This window comes from Papaver somniferum, chromosome 7 (assembly GCF_003573695.1).
Source record: "Papaver somniferum cultivar HN1 chromosome 7, ASM357369v1, whole genome shotgun sequence".
In the NCBI taxonomy this organism is placed as follows: Eukaryota; Viridiplantae; Streptophyta; class Magnoliopsida; order Ranunculales; family Papaveraceae; genus Papaver; species Papaver somniferum.
The window spans coordinates 5,514,539-5,533,089 of NC_039364.1; the positions used below are offsets into that span (position 1 = coordinate 5,514,539).

General features: G+C 34.9%; 1 protein-coding gene across 1 annotated transcript; it reads left to right on the top strand.

Moving 5' to 3' along the window:
- The first annotated feature begins 16,284 nt into the window (after positions 1 to 16,284).
- Positions 16,285 to 18,181, top strand: LOC113294828 (glycylpeptide N-tetradecanoyltransferase 1-like). The gene is made up of 2 exons (XM_026543203.1): positions 16,285 to 16,427; positions 16,590 to 18,181. The coding sequence occupies exon 2, from the start codon at positions 16,611 to 16,613 to the stop codon at positions 17,946 to 17,948; it is 1,338 nt and encodes a 445-aa protein (XP_026398988.1). The 5' UTR covers positions 16,285 to 16,427; positions 16,590 to 16,610; the 3' UTR covers positions 17,949 to 18,181.
- Positions 18,182 to 18,551: the final 370 nt, after the last annotated feature.

Below are 18,551 nucleotides of genomic sequence, written 5' to 3' on the forward strand. Positions count from 1 at the left end.
ATTCGAAAAATGGATCATTTGTCCAAATATTTTTAAAATATGGTTCAAATGGACAAGTAAAAATTAGTATGGATGACATGAACATTAAAATAATAGCAAGAATGAAACTGGATTCATCCTAACTTAAATTTGAAAAATAGTAAGGATGAAACTGGATGTATCCTGAAAGTAAAAATAACAATCTTTTGAAAGGGAAAATAACAAACTTTCTGTCGTAGAAAGAGATACAGACACGTACCCGAATATATAACATTTGTAGTCTCGAGGCATAATAGGTGGCTCATGCCCTGTGCATGTGGAGACGATAGATTGCTGAATCAATTCATAGTCCACTGACACAATAGCAACAATTAAAAATATGAAAATGAAAGCTCGCTTATTATAACTTCTGTATGGTACGTCAATGACGCACAAAGTGTGGTTTGTTGAAATTTTTTACTAACATTGATTAAGCTTATTATTTCAAATGCGAAATGTATGTAATGTCAATGAGGAATTCCGCATTCAATGAGTCTCCTAGGATGTTGCCTAAAGTGTGTAAATATGGAAGCAAAATGTACCGGGAACTGAACCGGAAAATGGGTCATTTGCCCTAATATTTTTAAAACATGTCTTTAATAGACGAGTAAAAAATTAGTATAGGTGAAATGAACACCAAAACAATAACAAGGATGAAACTAGATTCATTCTGGCTTAAACTTAAAAAATAGCAAGGATGAAACTGGATACATCCTGTGTAAATTAAAAATAAGAAAATGTACTTGAAAGTGGGTAGGATGAAATTGTTTACATCCTGACTATTTTTACATTTTTGTCCATTTAAACAATATCAAAATCTAAATATTCTTTTCACGCAGGAATTGTTGATTTTGGTCTTTTTAATCAATTTTGCGGAACGGAAACAAGTAAGTTGTTCTTAAACGCAACATGGATGCAAGATAAGCCAATTTGTGAAGGAAGATGTGTTCTGCACTTGTTCACACAACTTTTCATGGACTTTGTTACAGTGTTCAGGTCAAAGAGTACATATAAAGAGCATGCTCTTCTCATCTCAGCTTTGGACGAAGATGCGGACCATCTATTGCGTGATAGGTAATGGGTTCGTCATCGAATCTTTGGAGCAGGAAATCCAATAATCGAAAAAAAGAAAAAAAACCAATGCAATAGGTTAGTATTTTGATCTACCATAACTTTATGTACCAGGAATACAATTGTCGACTATTTTATCAAAGTCTCAACAACAGCCTCGTCAATCAAACATTTTTTATCCAAGTCACATATATTTTTATTGTTCATAGAGGTGTAAAACATGCCGGACCGGCATTGCCCGGCACACGAAGTCGCGTGTTTCACGTGCCATGTGCCGTGCTGTGTTGTGCCAACGATTTAAACGTGTTGTGTCGTGCTGCGCTTTACTAGTCAAAAGCTATGCACAACATACAAATAAACGTGTTGTGCCGTGCTGTACCGTGTTGGTATACGTGCTATAAACGATTTGAAATCACTTAATGTATATTTTAAATCAGATATTATCATGAGAATTTAAATAGACATCCTATCATTTGAAATTATTTTAAGTAAAATTAACAAGTTTATCCAATAAAAAGAAATAGCTTATCAAATATAAATTGGATCATTGTCATGTAAATCAATGTTCTACTCAAATATAGGTACCGACATTATTAACAACGATATTGAAATATATTTTCCAAATATTTAGGTATCATGTGTTGTTATAAAAATAAGCGATCATAAAATGTCGAAAACTGCTAGAAATGTGACTCTTTTGTGAAATATACACAAAATATAATGTATTATGCATTGTTATATGGTGTACTTGTGCATGCTATGATGTGCTTTCTTAACGTGCTAGGATGGGCCACATGCTTATCCGCATCGCGTGCTGTGATGTGCTACTGTGCCGATTAGACTAAACCAGCACAGCCCACGAAACTAACGTGTTGGGACGTGCTGGACTGGGATGGGTTCATATTTTAACGTGTTGTGCTGAGATGTGCTCGTGCACAACCCAATTTACACCTCTACATTCACGGCTGTGCGTTTATATGTAAAAATGTAATTTAATAATCTCTTTGTTGTAGTTTAATTTAATGTAATGGCTTAACCAATATGCCCCAAAATTGATTTTTTTTCACAAATAGCACGCGCGTTTGGATACAAAGAAGTAGAAGTCAGAAGCAGATTTGTATCCAAACGCGTTATTAGAAGTCAGAAGTAAAAGTCAGAAACAAAACTATTTTGCTTCACAAAAATTTAAATTTTCGGCTTTTAGAAATCGTTTTGAAATTGACACCCAAACTTATTTTTAATTTTTTAACTGCTAAAAATAAGAAAACTATTTCTGATGTGCTATCCAAACAGGTTAGCAAGATTTGCCACTTCATTCAATGAATGAAATGTAGATCAAAGAGGCTCAACATCTTCGACATCCGTGACATCAAAATTGGTTGAAGTACTGCCACAAAGTTGCAAGTTAGTAATTTGATGCCTCTACAGCTATCTTTTTTTTTTTCTTGGTAAAGATATGGCTAAAATCTGTTCGGCATAGAAGTCTGTAAAATTACAAATGTCAGCTTTCTAGCTTTTGTATTTTGTATTGTTTGAGCTAGCGGAGCAAAGATTAACTAGAGAAATAAGATTTAGCAATAAGGAGTTACAAGTAATTGTTCTAAAATAGTGAAATATGCCAACCGATTCATCTAAAGTTTTGTTGTTGGTGGGGATTTTCAGGTTCTTCCACTTTTGTAATCATTGTCGTCCCAGGTTCTTGTGTTCGAATTCCACATTGCAAAACTTCTCTCCGTTGTTGTCATTGCTTCTATTACTAAATTGGTTAGGATTCTTTTATCTCCTTATACATATTTTTGGTGTTCACCACTTCACGCCTTTGCCCCAGTGAAAACAAACACAATATATTCATTGATTAAATAAGATAATTCGTACAAAAATTGATCTAAAAAGATAAACAGAACAATCCACACCACACTTTCCAATTTCTTACAAACTACGCACTTCCAAATCGCAGGTACCTACTTATTCGTCTTACCCTTCTTCTTCTGTATAAAAATTAAAAGGATATATTCCCTCCGTATCTAAAAAATAGGCGGGTTTCCTATTATGGGTATGTTAAGAAAAATAGACTTGTTTACATATTTGGAAAGTCAAATATGATGATTTTATTATTATATTCATAGAGGGACCACTTATCTCTCTCAATTTTCTCTCTTAAAACAAAAAGAGGACCACTTCTCTCTCTTTTCTTTCTCTAATAACAAATGAGTGGGGACCAAACAAACCTATTATGGATATATTAGAAAACAACATGGAAAAGTGACTTCAATAATTAGTTTTTTCTGAATTTTTGTGAAAACCAAAGAAACCTGTTTTTTAAAAACGGAAGGAGTAGAATATAAAATTTCAGAACCTACCGTCACTTAGACGAATAGACTATTAAAATTAGATCAGTTATGTTCATTTGTTAAAAATTATTAATACATTACCCTCAATGACACAAAATTTTAGTTTCCTTTAACACCTGAGTTCTTCTTAATCCAGTAGGAAGATACAGAGAGAGACATATAAAGATAAAGAATGAAAAATCACTTATTGGAACTTCCTCTTCCCATACTTGGGACATACTTATAAACCACTGTAACAGACTAAGCATGATTCAGTATTGATACATTATAGCCCAAAAGAAACATACTTTAAATGTTTCTTTTTACCGAAAATAAACTCGAAATTCCGATTTGTATTGCATGCATAGTGTTAATCTTCTGGAATTTAAAGGAAAAACATAATGTTAATGAGAAATTACACATCTTATGAGTCCTGGAGATGTGAAAATATGTGGAAGCGAACTGTACGATGGGTTGAAACAAGTAAAGAGTTTCTAATACGACATGAATGAAACACGAGGCAATCCCTGTAGGAAGATGAGTATGTTGTGTACCTATTCATAGCCTTTTTCATTGTATACACCATAAAGTAACCAGACACGTGGAGGGTGATTAGAAGTTGGAGCAAGATAATAATAAAGGAACGCAATACACTATATCAATTCCAAGAGTGCTTAGAAACTAAACTAATGTCATTTTTATAATAAACAAAGATCCATTTTTCCTATAGAGAAGATAAGGAGGAGAAAGGGGACATATTTTTGGTTGGCTGAGAAGGGGAGTAAGAGAGTGGAGGTTGAAGAGTCTTTGTTCCCATCACTCTTATTGAACTTCACTTTCAATGGAGTTCATCAATTTCTTGTAACATCAATGAATAATAACATCAATCTTTCACTTTCTCGTGGATGTAGACACACCGTTGTCGAACCACGTTAATTATTACGTCTATTTCCTATTTTACTTGTTTACAATTCATTTTTTTATTTACTGTTCTTTGATTTGAATCAAGATCGATCGATCTTGTCTTTTTGATTGTGCTACTAGAAAAAGGGTAGTAACAATTTGGCGCTAGAAACAGAGAATGGGTAAAGAATTTATTTTACCTAATCCAGATCCATTACCTTTCGATTTTTTCTTTCTGAAACTGGTATCCAATTTTACAAATTTCCAATCTATTGTTTGTGAAAACGATTCAATAATCGCTTCTCTTTCTGAAATTGGTTTTCAGTTTCACAAATTTTCAATTTACTGTTCTTAAAAATGGTTCAATAATCACTTCTTTTGGACTTGTTTTCTGTCCAAAAAATACTCTACTTAAGCCTTTTATCTATGCATATTTTATAAGCCTTTTGAAACATTTTGACGAAACCCTTCATTTTCCTGATTCGGAAAATAGGTCATTTGTCCATATATTTTTAAAACATGGTTCAAATGGACGAGTAAAAAATTAGTATGGATGAAATGGACACCAAAAAAATAACAAGGATGAAACTGGATTTATCCTGACTTAAACTTAAAAAATAGCAAGGATGAAACTGTATGCATCCTGATGTAAATTAAAAAAAAAAAGTATTTGAAAATGGGTAGGATGAAACTGTTTATATCCTGACTATTTTTAAATTTTTGTCCATTTAAACAGTATCAAAATCTAAATATCCTTTTCACCCAGGAATTATTGATTTTGGTCTTTTTAACCAATTTTGTGTTCGATAAAAGGGGTCTTCACCTTTTTAATACATTTTATCCAAAAACAACTCCTAGCTGAAGTTTTCTTTGATGCAGCGCCTTGTTCCCGTGTATTGGATGGTTCTTGAGGTGTTGCGCCTTGTTCCTGTGTATTGAATGGTTCTTGGGGTGCTAAAATATTTTACAGACTTATGAGATTTGTTTCCTAATGATAAAGGAGATATGTATTCAGTTTTTGAACATACGTTTGACCTGTTTGAGAAAATTGTTCAATGAACCACCCTGTTAAGATTTGATCTGTACCTAATCAGTGGATTTATATCTACTAGTTTGGATTTGTTTATAGTACCGGTGTTGGTTTCTAACCCAACACTATTTGATTTTAATGTTTTATCCGGACCCTTTTGTTTCCATGATGTGATCTGCAAAGCTACTCTTTTATTCTCAACCTATAATCACTTACGTTTTTAGTTCTTAGTGTCTTGTTCTCAAATACACTTCGTTTTACAGGGATTAAACATACACTAGTCTAATCTAATGCTATATGTTGTCAGTTTAATCTAATACTACATGTTCTCGAGTTTTTTACTTTCATTAATATAGTGAACTGCTTGGTTGTGATTTTGTACCCGAACGAAAAGCAACCTGCGATCACCAAAGCCCGCGCAGTGATGATGTGGTTGCTGCATACAAGTTGTTGTGGAAAGTCATCGCCAAAACTGCTGACTGCCCGCTGGAGATTTGCGCAGCCAACGCAACAAATGGGAGCAGATGCAGACCAGTTCACTTGGAGGAAGGGGAGAAGGCAGTTCAATGTTGGAGATTGCAAACTGTACACAAAGGAGCAACGACGTCGCAGTCTCGATGATACAAAGTTTTCTGAAAAGGTACCAAAGTCCGAAGACAATGGAGCAAAACCCGAAGACAATGGAGCTCAATGATGCAAAATCTGATGTCATGTACGATGATGCTACAAATACCAATGATGAAAAGTCCCCACGATGATGAAACAAAAGCTCAACAATGATCTCCGAAGACGATGAGCCAAAGCCTGCCAAAACCTCCTTACGATGATCAGAATTCCGTCAACGATGATTGCTGTTGACGATGAAGCCAGTAACCCAAAGTTCAGCCTATCCGGCGCTTAGCACAAATATGACGATGGCTCCAATCTTCCATTCCAAAGACAAAGCTCCACCCTGAAGATGTAGCTTGTCCAATTCAAACTAAAAGCCTAACAATGTGTTGACGGTGGTTTTTAGCTTAAAGGTTAAAATCGTAAAATTTTACATCTGACATGTCGTTACTATGACCATTAACGCAATTATTGAATCAATCAGCATGCCAACGTAAAAATTACCAGGTTACCTTTTTTTATATACATGTGTCATGTTCCATGGAAGAACCCTTAGGATTGATTGACATCATCTACGCCAAACCCTAATTCTCATGCTACATGTGTCAATTGCATGCCGTGCTAGCCACATCCCCGCGCCAAGGCATGCCAACCATGCCATTGTGTCGTGCCGGTTGTATCCTAGCTAGGTATTTGTTTCTCCCCATTTCGTTATTACAAAACGAATCTTGACTAAGTTAGGAGAGATAAAAGGCGGTCTTGATTTGTGCTCCCAGTTGTAGAATACATATTTATTAGATTAATTAAGAGCACACTTAATAATGAAAATTTAATAAATTATTCATTATGAGAGATTAATGAGACGCTATTAATAGAACACTCATAATGATTAGTTTTAATTAGAGAAAATCACAACCATGGATTTAGCTTTTCCTAGAATGCATCATGACCGCTTTTTATCTAGGCTAAGTTATCCATGCTTTGTTTAATTAGAGCAAACCACAACCATGGATTTAACTTTTCCCAGAATGCATCATGACCGCTCTTTATCTAGGCTAAGTTATCCATGCTTTTACTGGTCACAGATGTACGATTTGGTGGACGAAGATTGAGAAAAAATCGAAAGAAGATTGAGCGGAACTATACACTTGGATTTTTTCCTTTCTGCAATCTATCTCCCTTCCCAACTTCATTTCTGATTTTCGTTTTCTCCAAAGTAAGTAATTATAGTTTTCAAGCCCACTCATCATACCGAATGTGAGAGAGAGAATAAATTGTTCAGCTTTATGAGAAGGTAGGTTTGTAATTTTCAGTTGATCAAATTTTTCCATTTTGATTTAGACTTTGAGATGGGAATAAGAGAATATATAATGAATTTTTCTCAATTAAAGTGTGTATTCATGGGATCGAACGAAACCATGAATTTACCAATCGGAAGGAAAAATCAGAACCGCTCTTTATCTTTCCTAACATAGCAAAGCTTCATTTTATAATACAGTAAAAATTAATAGGCAGAAAAGTATACATAGCCAGGGTACAACTCTTACCGTAACGACACATCTCGATAATAAGTAATTTTTTTTGTATTGATTTTGACTTGTGCCCGTTTGTTTGTAGTGATTATATAACGTGATATTTTGTGGTTTTTTTTTATTTTTCTTTGATCTTTCAGATATTTTAACCGAGTTTATTTTATTTTATTAATAAGACGATCAACCAACTTCTAATTTATAATGGTACCTATTTTTTAGCGATACCATTACAATACCATATATAATACCATTTATTTCTCCACCACAACCGCCGGCTACCTCCCATTGGCCGTTTGTCGTACTTCCAATTTTCAAATCACAAACATCATGAGTAAAATTACGGTAGAACAAACTTAGATCGTAAACTAATTTATTCTGTTACATTTTTTTATTGTTATATACTCTGTTGTTTTAACGGTTAGAACCATGATTTATACAACCGGGTGCTAAAGGTAGCAAGGGTAACGTTTAGGTGATCCGACGGTTATGATCATTTTTTTTAAATGGTATGGTATCATCCTAAATATATGATATTTGTTTTTGTCAATTGTGATGACCAACTACATCTTTCACGATATAATATTACTTGTGTTGTAAATATACAAAACTAATATTGTCCATGATTATTCACCAACATCACCATCATAAAATCACCCATTGGCATTATTTTTTCCACCACCACTGATATTATCGCCTCCACCACCACCACTTCTACCAGCCACTACTTCTTCCACTACTAACCACTAATTTCTATTGATATATTAATTTTTTTAAATTATTTAGTAATGTAAAAATACATATGTATTAGATTAATTAAGAGGATGTTTAATGATGAAATTTAATAAATTATTCATTATGAGAGATTAATGAGATACTAATTAAAAGCACTCATAATAATAATAATAATTAATTTTAATTAGAGCAAACCACAACCATGGATTTAGCTTTCCCCAGAATGCATCCTGGCCGCTCTTTATCTAGACTAAGTTGTCCAAACTATGTTTTGTATTCTAGATTAATCTTACTTAATGAGGAATAATTTAATTTGTTAGAGGTTGTTATTTATAAATTTTTTTTTTATTCAGGACCATGATGACTTTTCATCAACTCATATTTTTATGAAAAATATGAAAAATGTTATATAAAGTTTATAGATTTTTACCGTGATGACTTAAAAGAATCGTTATGGTCTATTTAAACCATGATATTTTTTATATTTTTGACGGGGTTTACTCGATAAATACTTTTTGTGATTTCCAGAGATTTTAATAGATTTCCAAAGTATTCTATTACTGGTTGTATATATTAGAAAACTCCTTGTAAGTATATGTTACTTGTTATATACTTGTAAAATCTCGTTTAAAGGTTGTGTTACTCGTTATAAAAAAGAAATTTTTTAAGACTTTGCATACTTATCAATATTTGAGACGTTGAATGACATTTATGTGTATTTTTTCCTTAGAGAAAGTTTTGCAATATATGAGAGATTTTGGGAGACTTCTACAAAAATTGAAAACCTCATTTACGGGCTATTTTGTGTTTCCTCCCCCGTAAAGATCGTTAAATTGCATTTCCTCCCCAAATAAATCAAAATTAGTGTTTCATCCCATCGTTACTTTTTCCATCCAACTTCCAGTTAGTTGAGTCAGCACTACTATACACATGGCATATATAAAAGTTATTTTACTAAATTTCCAAAAATACCCTCATCTTCTTCAGTTCTAGGAAATTTCTTCGACTGTTTCTGCTGGCATATCACCCGCCACAACAGAAAAAGATACCCAAATTCCACAACCATTTAAATTACCAACAACACACCGATATCATTTTAATTCTCCGTTTCTATCAAATACATATCACAAATAATCACTAGATTGTACCAATTAATATTCAACCAAATACCAATCATAGAGATGAATTGTTCAAATCCATTCGACATTGATGTAACAAAAAGTGGAGAACCATGAAAAATTATTGATCGAATTAATTAAAACCCCTTTTATATGAAACGTAGATGATGACGAAGAAAGAACCCAAATAATTCCCTCTCGTATCTTTAACTGATAACTTGACTCCATATCCATTCAAAAAAAGACCCCCGTTATTCACCACTACTGTTACAATTATAGCTCAACTTGAAATTAATTTCTAGTTAATACTTAAGTTTGGCTGATTGTCACCTTCAAATTTGTTTATCTCCCGAACCCTTGTTCGATCGCTTTGCGTAAAGTGGAATCAAAATTAACCATTATTTCCTTTTGATTGGGAAGAAATAAGAAAAAGAACTAGAAAACCCTTGATGAGAGAAACAAAAAAAGAGGGTTCATGAGTGCAGCGACTTACCCGTTGTGATACTTGTACACCATGACGATGAGAGGATGATACCGACTCTGATATTGATTTGTTAGAATTGGGTGATATTGAGGAAGAATTATGTTGACTGGAGTGAATCTAACTATGTAGTACTGTTGGATCTTCATAATTTACACTTCAATTTCATCCTCAATTCTAAAAACCCTAACAACATTACTCCAATTTCTCATGTTTATATCATCTGATTCATCCCAAGACCACAAGACTTTACTCAAATTATTCAAACCCTAAATGATACGGTTGAGTAAATGAATTATGAAGTTATCTGGGATGAACTGGCTGGTGCTTGAGTAAATGAGTTTGAGGTAATTGTTCTTCTCTATGAATTTTGTTTAAGTTATGCAGTTTTGTTGTTGAATTTATGGACGTATCTATAGACAGTGAATTGAGATGGATAAGATGAGTATGGTGGTTATGACATGAAGCCATGATTACAGTTTAGAATTTAAGGTTTGAATGTATGTTGTTGGTGTTGTCTATGCAGATGGAAGCACTGGTGGAATTGAGATTTAACAGAAGGAAAGACAAATTTGAAGCTCCTGTTGTTGTTGACTGATCGAATGGACATTAAGCTCACTGCCATGGAATGAATGGGTCTGTGATAAAGAGGGGTTTTGAGTTGAGGTAGTGATTCATAGGCATGGTCTTAGTAGTGTTGTGAGATGATTGTGCTGTGAATGTGTTTGAGTTTGAGTTATGGGTTGCAGAGAAGAATTTAGGGCTCAAGATAGAAATTGAATGTGTTTGTGTTAGATTGAATCATTGCAGGGACACGATAAGTTTATTGGATGTTAGAGAACTGAAAAGAATGAAGCAGCGATGAAAGTATAGATGAATGTTAGGAATTTGCAGGGAAAATGGCTGAAATTTGCCTGAGAAAAGGGCAGAAAACAGCTGAAACTCGATCTAATCTTTGTTATGTTGAATCAACTCGGTACCGGCGATGGCTTATTCTGGTTAGCACGATGACCGATCCAACCAGCCAACTCAGACCGGCAATGACTTACACTGTTCAAAATAAGGAATGGGTTTGGTGAGTTGGTGACAGATTTGAGGATGTATATGTCTTTTACTAAGCTGGATAAATGCCACCTATGCACTAACTGATGGCAACAATTTTTTTGGATGGAAAAGGTCAAACGTGTGGCATTAAATAAACTCTGAAAAAAACGGTGGCATTTTCTTAAAATGCAAATTGGAAGTGTGGCACTTTATTAAAATCCCCATATTATTTTATTTTTTTCAAGTTGATGCAAGTGCTTGCACATATATTCTAGATCCATTTCTCTCTCTCTATCTCTAACTCTCTTTTTATTATATCCTAAATGCGTACATACGATCAAAGTTTTTTTGATTTTGTTATTTATTGAAATGAAAATTTCCATTGATGGCTAAAGTGTTTTAGGTTATGATTACTGTTTCATTTAATTTTCATTCGACGTTTTTCAAGAACTGTTATTGATATATCTTTCAAAACTCTAAAATTTCTACAAGAATTAGGTCAACTCTACAAAACTCTGCAAGTATTTTTCCAACTCTGTAGAACTCTCCATAATTTATTATTTTTCATGACTCTTTTTAAATCTATACAAATCTACAATAATTATACCATTCTGGTTTTAGAAGAGAATCTAATCAATCATTTTTCCCATATCTACCCTCCCGTATTAGATTTAACCCCTCAGTACTCGATACATCTTCATTACTGAAAAAACGAAAATCAGTAAATCTTTTTTTCATCGTCGCCTCCGCCACCATCTCCACCAATCCTACCATCAGTTCCAATAGCACCTCCTATGCTTCCAACGAATTCATTACAAGTAGCAGCAACATCACCAGCTGATTTAAATCGATTTTCACCTGATTCAACTACAAAACTCAAATCTGCAGATGAGTCAACGACAAACTAATTTCTAAAACCTAGTACCAAGCATCAGAAACATCAGATTCCTTTCGATTTTTCAACTGAATTGGACATGATTTCATTTTTTTCTTCAAATCAATATTTGATTCAGGTAATTATCATCTTCATATTTAATTTGTCATTCTCATCTGTGTTCACTCATAGAACTTAATTTTCATTATGGTGGTGTTTGGTGGTGGGGAAGTAGCATGTGGTGGAAAATTGGTTTAATTAGGATTTATTATTGATTCGTTGAAATTACGACTCAAAACCATGCACACAAGTTGGTCTTCATTGGGCATCTGATTTTCATTAGTGTATGATGCGGATTTCAGTGTGTATTTTTCTGGAATATCTGACTGGCGTATGCATAAATGTTCAAGCAAAAGGGTGTAGGTCATGCTTCTCCATAAGTTGATGCTCGTGGAGTCAGTGTTTCAATATTTTTCATTCGGTATTTTATTTCTGTGTTTTTAGTGTCGGGGTACTTGGTCTAGCCAATTTCATGCATGCATAATCATGGAAAAGGCGCTTATCATGTTCAAAAAAACAAAAAAAAAAAAAACTAGGCGTCGTGGTTAACTTGTTGGAAAACCCGGGTTAAGAATTGTATATGTTAACTTGTTTGCTCCCATCCCTAAGAGTTGGTCGACAGGATGTAACGCAAACCGATACCTGGATACAAATCATGCCTTTTGTGTGAATTGGCAATTGACAATACTGACAATCCACCCTTGAACTCCTTCAGATGTTTTTTACTCATTTATGAACACAATTGGAGAAAGAAAGAAAGACGTATTCGGGTATTATATACCCCTATAAGTTACAGTTGGATTCTTATATGGATATCCAAGAGGTTTATGTCCTCCTCTTTTCTGTTTTTTTTTTTCTTCGTGAGTTTGCCAAATGGGGTTTGTTGAGCAGCTGAGACAATGGGGTTTACTTAAAGGGTGTAGGACATGCTTTAAATGCAGTTGGAGGTGTTGTTGTTGCCATTGATAATTGAGGCCAGATGGTGATGATATGTTGTTGTTCTCGACAGGTTAGGAAGATATTGTCGAAGCTGAGATGGAGGAGGAACGTGCAATACAAAATATAGAAGGTATGGTAAGTGCTAGTTATTATTCTAGCCAAGAAACAATGAGAGTTGCTGCTGTCTAGCATGGTGCTGTTCGAGTATTACATGGAAGATGGCAGTCTAAAGTTGTTGCTGTTATGTGTATCGATGTAAGGGTTTTGAGCTCGATGGAAGAGATTTGGAGGTTGAATTGGATTTGATTTTGAGGTGAATTTGGTGGTTTTGGACGTCTAATGATCAGTTAAACTAGTGTATTGTTGCTGGTTTGCGGAGGGCTCTGTAGATTGTGGATGTACCAGATGGGGAATCCGCTTTTCAGAAAGACAAAGAAATGTCAGTGTTGTAAGAGTTCCAATCATGTATAGTTTATAGCTTCATTTCAGGCAAGCTCTTTTGCAGGCCACATTTGTATAGTGATGCATATCTTTATAAAGATGATGCCTGATCTAATAATCAAGATCTTTGTGACATTTGTAACCTACACTTTTAGATTTTTGTTAAATTCCTTTACGTTTTTGAGGTGTACAAGTACACTGTATACCCAGTCAGAACTGAGTACACTGTATACCCAGTTTGGTGGAGTGTATGGTGACGTGGCCAGATGTAGTTTATGGTGACGTGGCCAAGTGTAGTGTATATGGTGATGTGGCCAGTTTGATGAGGTGTACAAGTACACTGTATACCCAGTCAGAACTGAGTACATTATATAACCAGTTTGGTGTAGTGTATGGTGACGTGGCCAGATGTTGTGTATGGTGACGTGGCCAGGTGTAGTGTATATGGTGATGTGGCCAGTTTGATGAAGTGTACAAATACACTGTATACCCAGTCAGAAATGAGTTATTGTGCAGAATCGGTGAGTTAAAACCGTAACTCGGCAAATCAGTGATTCAAAGGGCTTAATTGTATTTTTATCCTACACTAACGGTTTATAAAAGGTGGATAACCACCGTTAGCCGTTTTCTTAATAAAACAGTCAAAACCGGCCTAGATTTGCAAAGTTCAAAAAAACGGGCCTATGGTTGTAACCCTAAAAAAAACAGACCTATATCTGTTTTTCACCCTACATTTTAATGTTATACTCTCCTTGGATAGTTTGTAGTTCTTGCTATGATATTTGTGGATTTTCTTACATGTTGGAATTTCACTTTATGGATTTTTGATTTGTGTATTTGTGTATTTTCGTATTTATCATATATCGTATCATGGATATTTGTGATTTGTCAAAGTTGGGAGCTTTGGTGAAATTCCATAGAATTTGACAGAAGTTTATTTACTAGTGATTAATGTAAATGTTTCATTGCTAACTTGTTTCATCGTCCGTGCACAGGCCAATAAGTATGGATGGAGGTTTCCTTTGGCATTCACTTATCCTTGAAGCTATACTAGTGAGTTCTACTTCTATTTACATAATTCTAGTGATATCATTCTAACAATGGCCTGTCGAGCTATTCATACACATAGTTCTCTGTCTGTGATTATATAAACAGATCCAACAATCATCTATTTTCCTTGTAAAGATGGTATATTGAAGACAGTGAATACTTATTACTTTCAGTTGATTTATTAACATTTAATATTGTTAGTTCCCATACAACAGTTGAAGCCTTATTTAAGTGTAGTTTCTAATATCCCTCGCATGAAATACTGGATATGTATGGATTTTCTGTTGGATGACCCTGTTTTAGCATTTAATTAGTTACATGTCATATTTGACTCTGGCAGATGATATAAACTTGGTTTTTCGAATCGTAGAAACATCGAAGTAGTCACATTAGACGAACCTATGGTGTAATGGTATCACCACTAGTCACATTAGACGAACCTATGGTGTAATGGCATCACTACTGATTCCAGTCAAAAGTTGCGTGTTCAATTCACGTCAGGTTTACTAGTTTTAGTATATCAATTTTTTGGATCAACTTTTGTTGTTGATACCAAATTTTGGGATCAACTTCCATTATTGACACAAAAAAGTTCGAGTATTTTTTTCAGTTATTGTGTCAATTTTAGTTGTTGACACTATTCATTTGGATCAACTTCTTTTGTTGACACAACTGAACTGGAATATTTTTACTTATTTTTCCCAATTTTGGTTGTTGACTCCATTCACTGGGATCAACTTCCATTGTTGATACAAAAAAACTGGAGTATTTTTTCCGTTATTATGTCATTGGTTACTGACTCCATTCACTAGGATAAACTTCCATCGTTGATACAACTGAACTGGAATATTTTTTAGTTATTAGAATCAACTTTGGTTGTTGACTCCATTCACAGGGATCAACTTCGATTGTTGACACAAAAAACTGGGATCAACTTCGATTGTCGACACAAAAAACTGGAATATGTCTTAGTAAAGTTATTTTTGAACTTTTAATTTTTGGATTGTTGACACCAGATTCTGGTGGTGGCGGCGGCGCGGCGGTGGTGGTAGCGGCGATGATAGCATTGACCGTGATGTTGGTGGTGATGGAATATTAGTGGTGGTTGTAGTTAGTAAATGGTGGTGGAATGGTTGTGGTGGCGGTGGTGAAGGGATAGAGAATTTTTTTTTTGTAGTTTGAAATGAAAAATAATATTATAAATGAGGGTATAAAGATAATCTATAATTTATTGGATAAGGTTTTTAAATGATAGAGGTATATTTATTGTTGTAGAAGGATATATTTGTAGCTTGTCAAAACTAGGAATATACAATTAGTCTACCCAAATATTTATTGAATAAACCCCCTGTAAAATTAAACGCTCGTCACAGTTAAATTTAGAATAATGATGACTGTAATACGAAATTGTGAAAGTCTACTCACATCAAGAAAATTCACCCATTACTACACTATATATTGTCACACCATTACTTTTATGTGTCCAGTAGGAGGTCAACGGACCGAATTCCTGCTCAATAATTTGGAGATACTCCTACTTATATACGTCATGGCGGGTTGGATATAGACGTGGGCCAGTCCGACTGGTAATGTTCTGGTAGGGGACTGTACCTGCTTTCGTGTATCAAAAAGGAAATTTAATTGTGATAGGAGGAACAAACCGTGGAATTGAGCCCAATAATATGTCCACCATTATCCATATTTATCTGAAATTCTGAATTTAGTTTGATCCAAAGAACCAGTGACAAATTGCCATGTGGTTGACGAAGTCTGGAACTATCCTTTCAGCAATAGGTAATGGGTTCGTTATTTTTATCCAAGGAGCAGGGAACCCCAATATTCCTCATTTCCAATGCTTTTCCAGCCGTTGATTCCAACGCAACCAGAACAACTTCAAGCTACACCCAAACACATATAAGATACAATACATAACATCATCTTCAGCGTCAAAAACAGATCCCCAATCTCAAAAACCCAACTAACCCTCATCAACCTCTGCTGTATAACCACATCGTTAAACCACGACCACACCGTAACAACTTCTCACCAAATTTCTTAAAAACCCTAGATCCCTCCCAAAATATTATCAAAAATCAAATCCCCAATTTTTTTCCTCTCAGAGAGATCTCCGATTGAAAACTCGGATTTGCTAGCTGCGGTACTCATCCAATCGTCTCTCATCCAACTCCTAATCCGTAAGTTATTACTTTTCTCATCCAAATTCTGCAATTTTCCGTGTTTTTTCTCTGATTTCTGTCTTAGATTCGAGTTTTTATTCGATTTTTTTCTGTAATTTCTGTATGTGTATGATTAATTCGTAGATATGATTGATTTTAATGCTCTGATTTGATTGTTAGGGTAAGAAAATTGAAAAAAAAATGGCTGAAAACAATTCAACAGTTGGGTCTAATGGAGATGGAGAGAACTTAGAAATCAGCTCTGAAATTGGGAATTCATCGAATTCGAATGTTGTGGTTAACGAGAATGATGCTGCTGCGATTGAAGCGATAACGCAAAAAGTTCAGGACACATTGACTGTAGGAGGTAAGAAACATAAGTTTTGGGAAACACAACCTGTAGGGCAGTTTAAAGATCTAGGAGATACTAGTTTACCTGAAGGTCCAATTGAATTACCAACACCGGTATCTGAAGTGAAACAAGAACCTTATAATTTACCGAGTTTGTATGAGTGGACTACTTGTGATATCGATTCGGAAGAAACATGTGCTGAGGTTTATAGTTTGTTGACGAATAACTATGTTGAGGATGATGAGAATATGTTTAGGTTCAATTACTCCAAGGAGTTTCTGCGATGGGCACTTCGTCCTCCTGGTTATTTCAAGAGCTGGCATATTGGTGTTCGTGTGAAAGTTAGTAAGAAGCTTGTTGCATTTATTACTGGTATTCCTGCGAAGATTAGGGTCGGTGATGTGGTTGTGATGAAGGCTGAGATTAATTTCTTGTGTGTTCATAAGAAGCTTAGGTCGAAGAGGCTGGCTCCTGTTATGATCAAGGAAGTTACTAGGAGGGTTCACTTGGAGAATATTTGGCAAGCTGCTTATACTGCTGGAGTTGTGCTTCCCACACCAATAGCGACTTGTCAGTATTGGCATAGGTCTTTGAACCCCAAGAAACTTATTGATGTGGGTTTCTCTAGATTGGGTGCTCGTATGACAATGAGCAGGACCATTAAGCTTTATAAGTTACCTGAATCCACTGTCACTCCAGGATTTAGGAAAATGGAGCTTCGTGATGTTCCTGCAGTTACACGGCTTCTTAGGGAATATTTAAGCCAGTTTATTGTTGCTCCTGATTTTGATGAAGACGATGTTGAACATTGGCTTCTCCCTACAGAGAATGTTGTGGACAGTTACTTGGTTGAGAGCCCAGAGACGCACGAGATTACCGACTTCTGCAGCTTTTACACTCTTCCATCATCCATCTTGGGTAACCAGAACCATTCAATTCTGAAGGCAGCTTATTCGTACTATAATGTCTCCACAAAGACTCCACTGCTGCAATTGATGAATGATGCTCTGATCGTGGCTAAACAGAGGGATTATGACGTCTTCAATGCGTTGGATATTATGCACAATGAATCTTTCTTGAAGGAGCTGAAATTCGGACCAGGTGACGGGCAACTTCATTATTATCTTTACAATTATCGTGTAAAACATGCACTGAAACCATCAGAGTTAGGGCTTGTACTCTTGTAGTTTGAACACATCTGGAATCTTATTCTTAAGCTAAGGACTAGTAGTTGATGAAGTGTTTACCGAACTAGACATCTTGGGTTGTATTCAATTTGATGAGGCTTTTTTTCTTGCAATCTTGAACCAGAGTGGTTTCTTCGATTAAGATCAAAGTTTTGTGTCCTTTTCTTTATATGTTAGCAAATAATTTGTTCTAAGTTAACGGATCAGTAAAAATTTTTTTCTCTTTCTTGACACTGAAATCTTTTAATCATGTATGCCTCCGTAGATACAGGGGTGTCGGCCTAATCATTTCTGGTTGGTGTTTCTTTAGCATATCAGTTGTGAACGATTTTGAGGTGTATTGCTAGCATTAAACCTTAAATTTTGCTGCTTTAATTGCTCATGGATTCGATAAATGTTAGATTAGTTTTTCTCAGAGAATTCATTTCTGTGTTGTTCCATGAGGTAGCTGGTACATTAGTTATTAAGAGATAGTCCCCTGTAGCTCTTAATTTGGAATAGAATCAACAGGTTATTGCACTTGTTTTATCATTCTGCGACATGAAATTCACTGATAAGGTAAACTAGAGTAGAAGATGGTCTTTTTTGTTTTCAAACTAGTGG

Excerpts from the sequence above, each read along its gene's own strand:
- LOC113294828 (XM_026543203.1), top strand. The coding sequence starts at position 16,611 with ATGGCTGAAAACAATTCAACAGTTGGGTCTAATGGAGATGGAGAGAAC.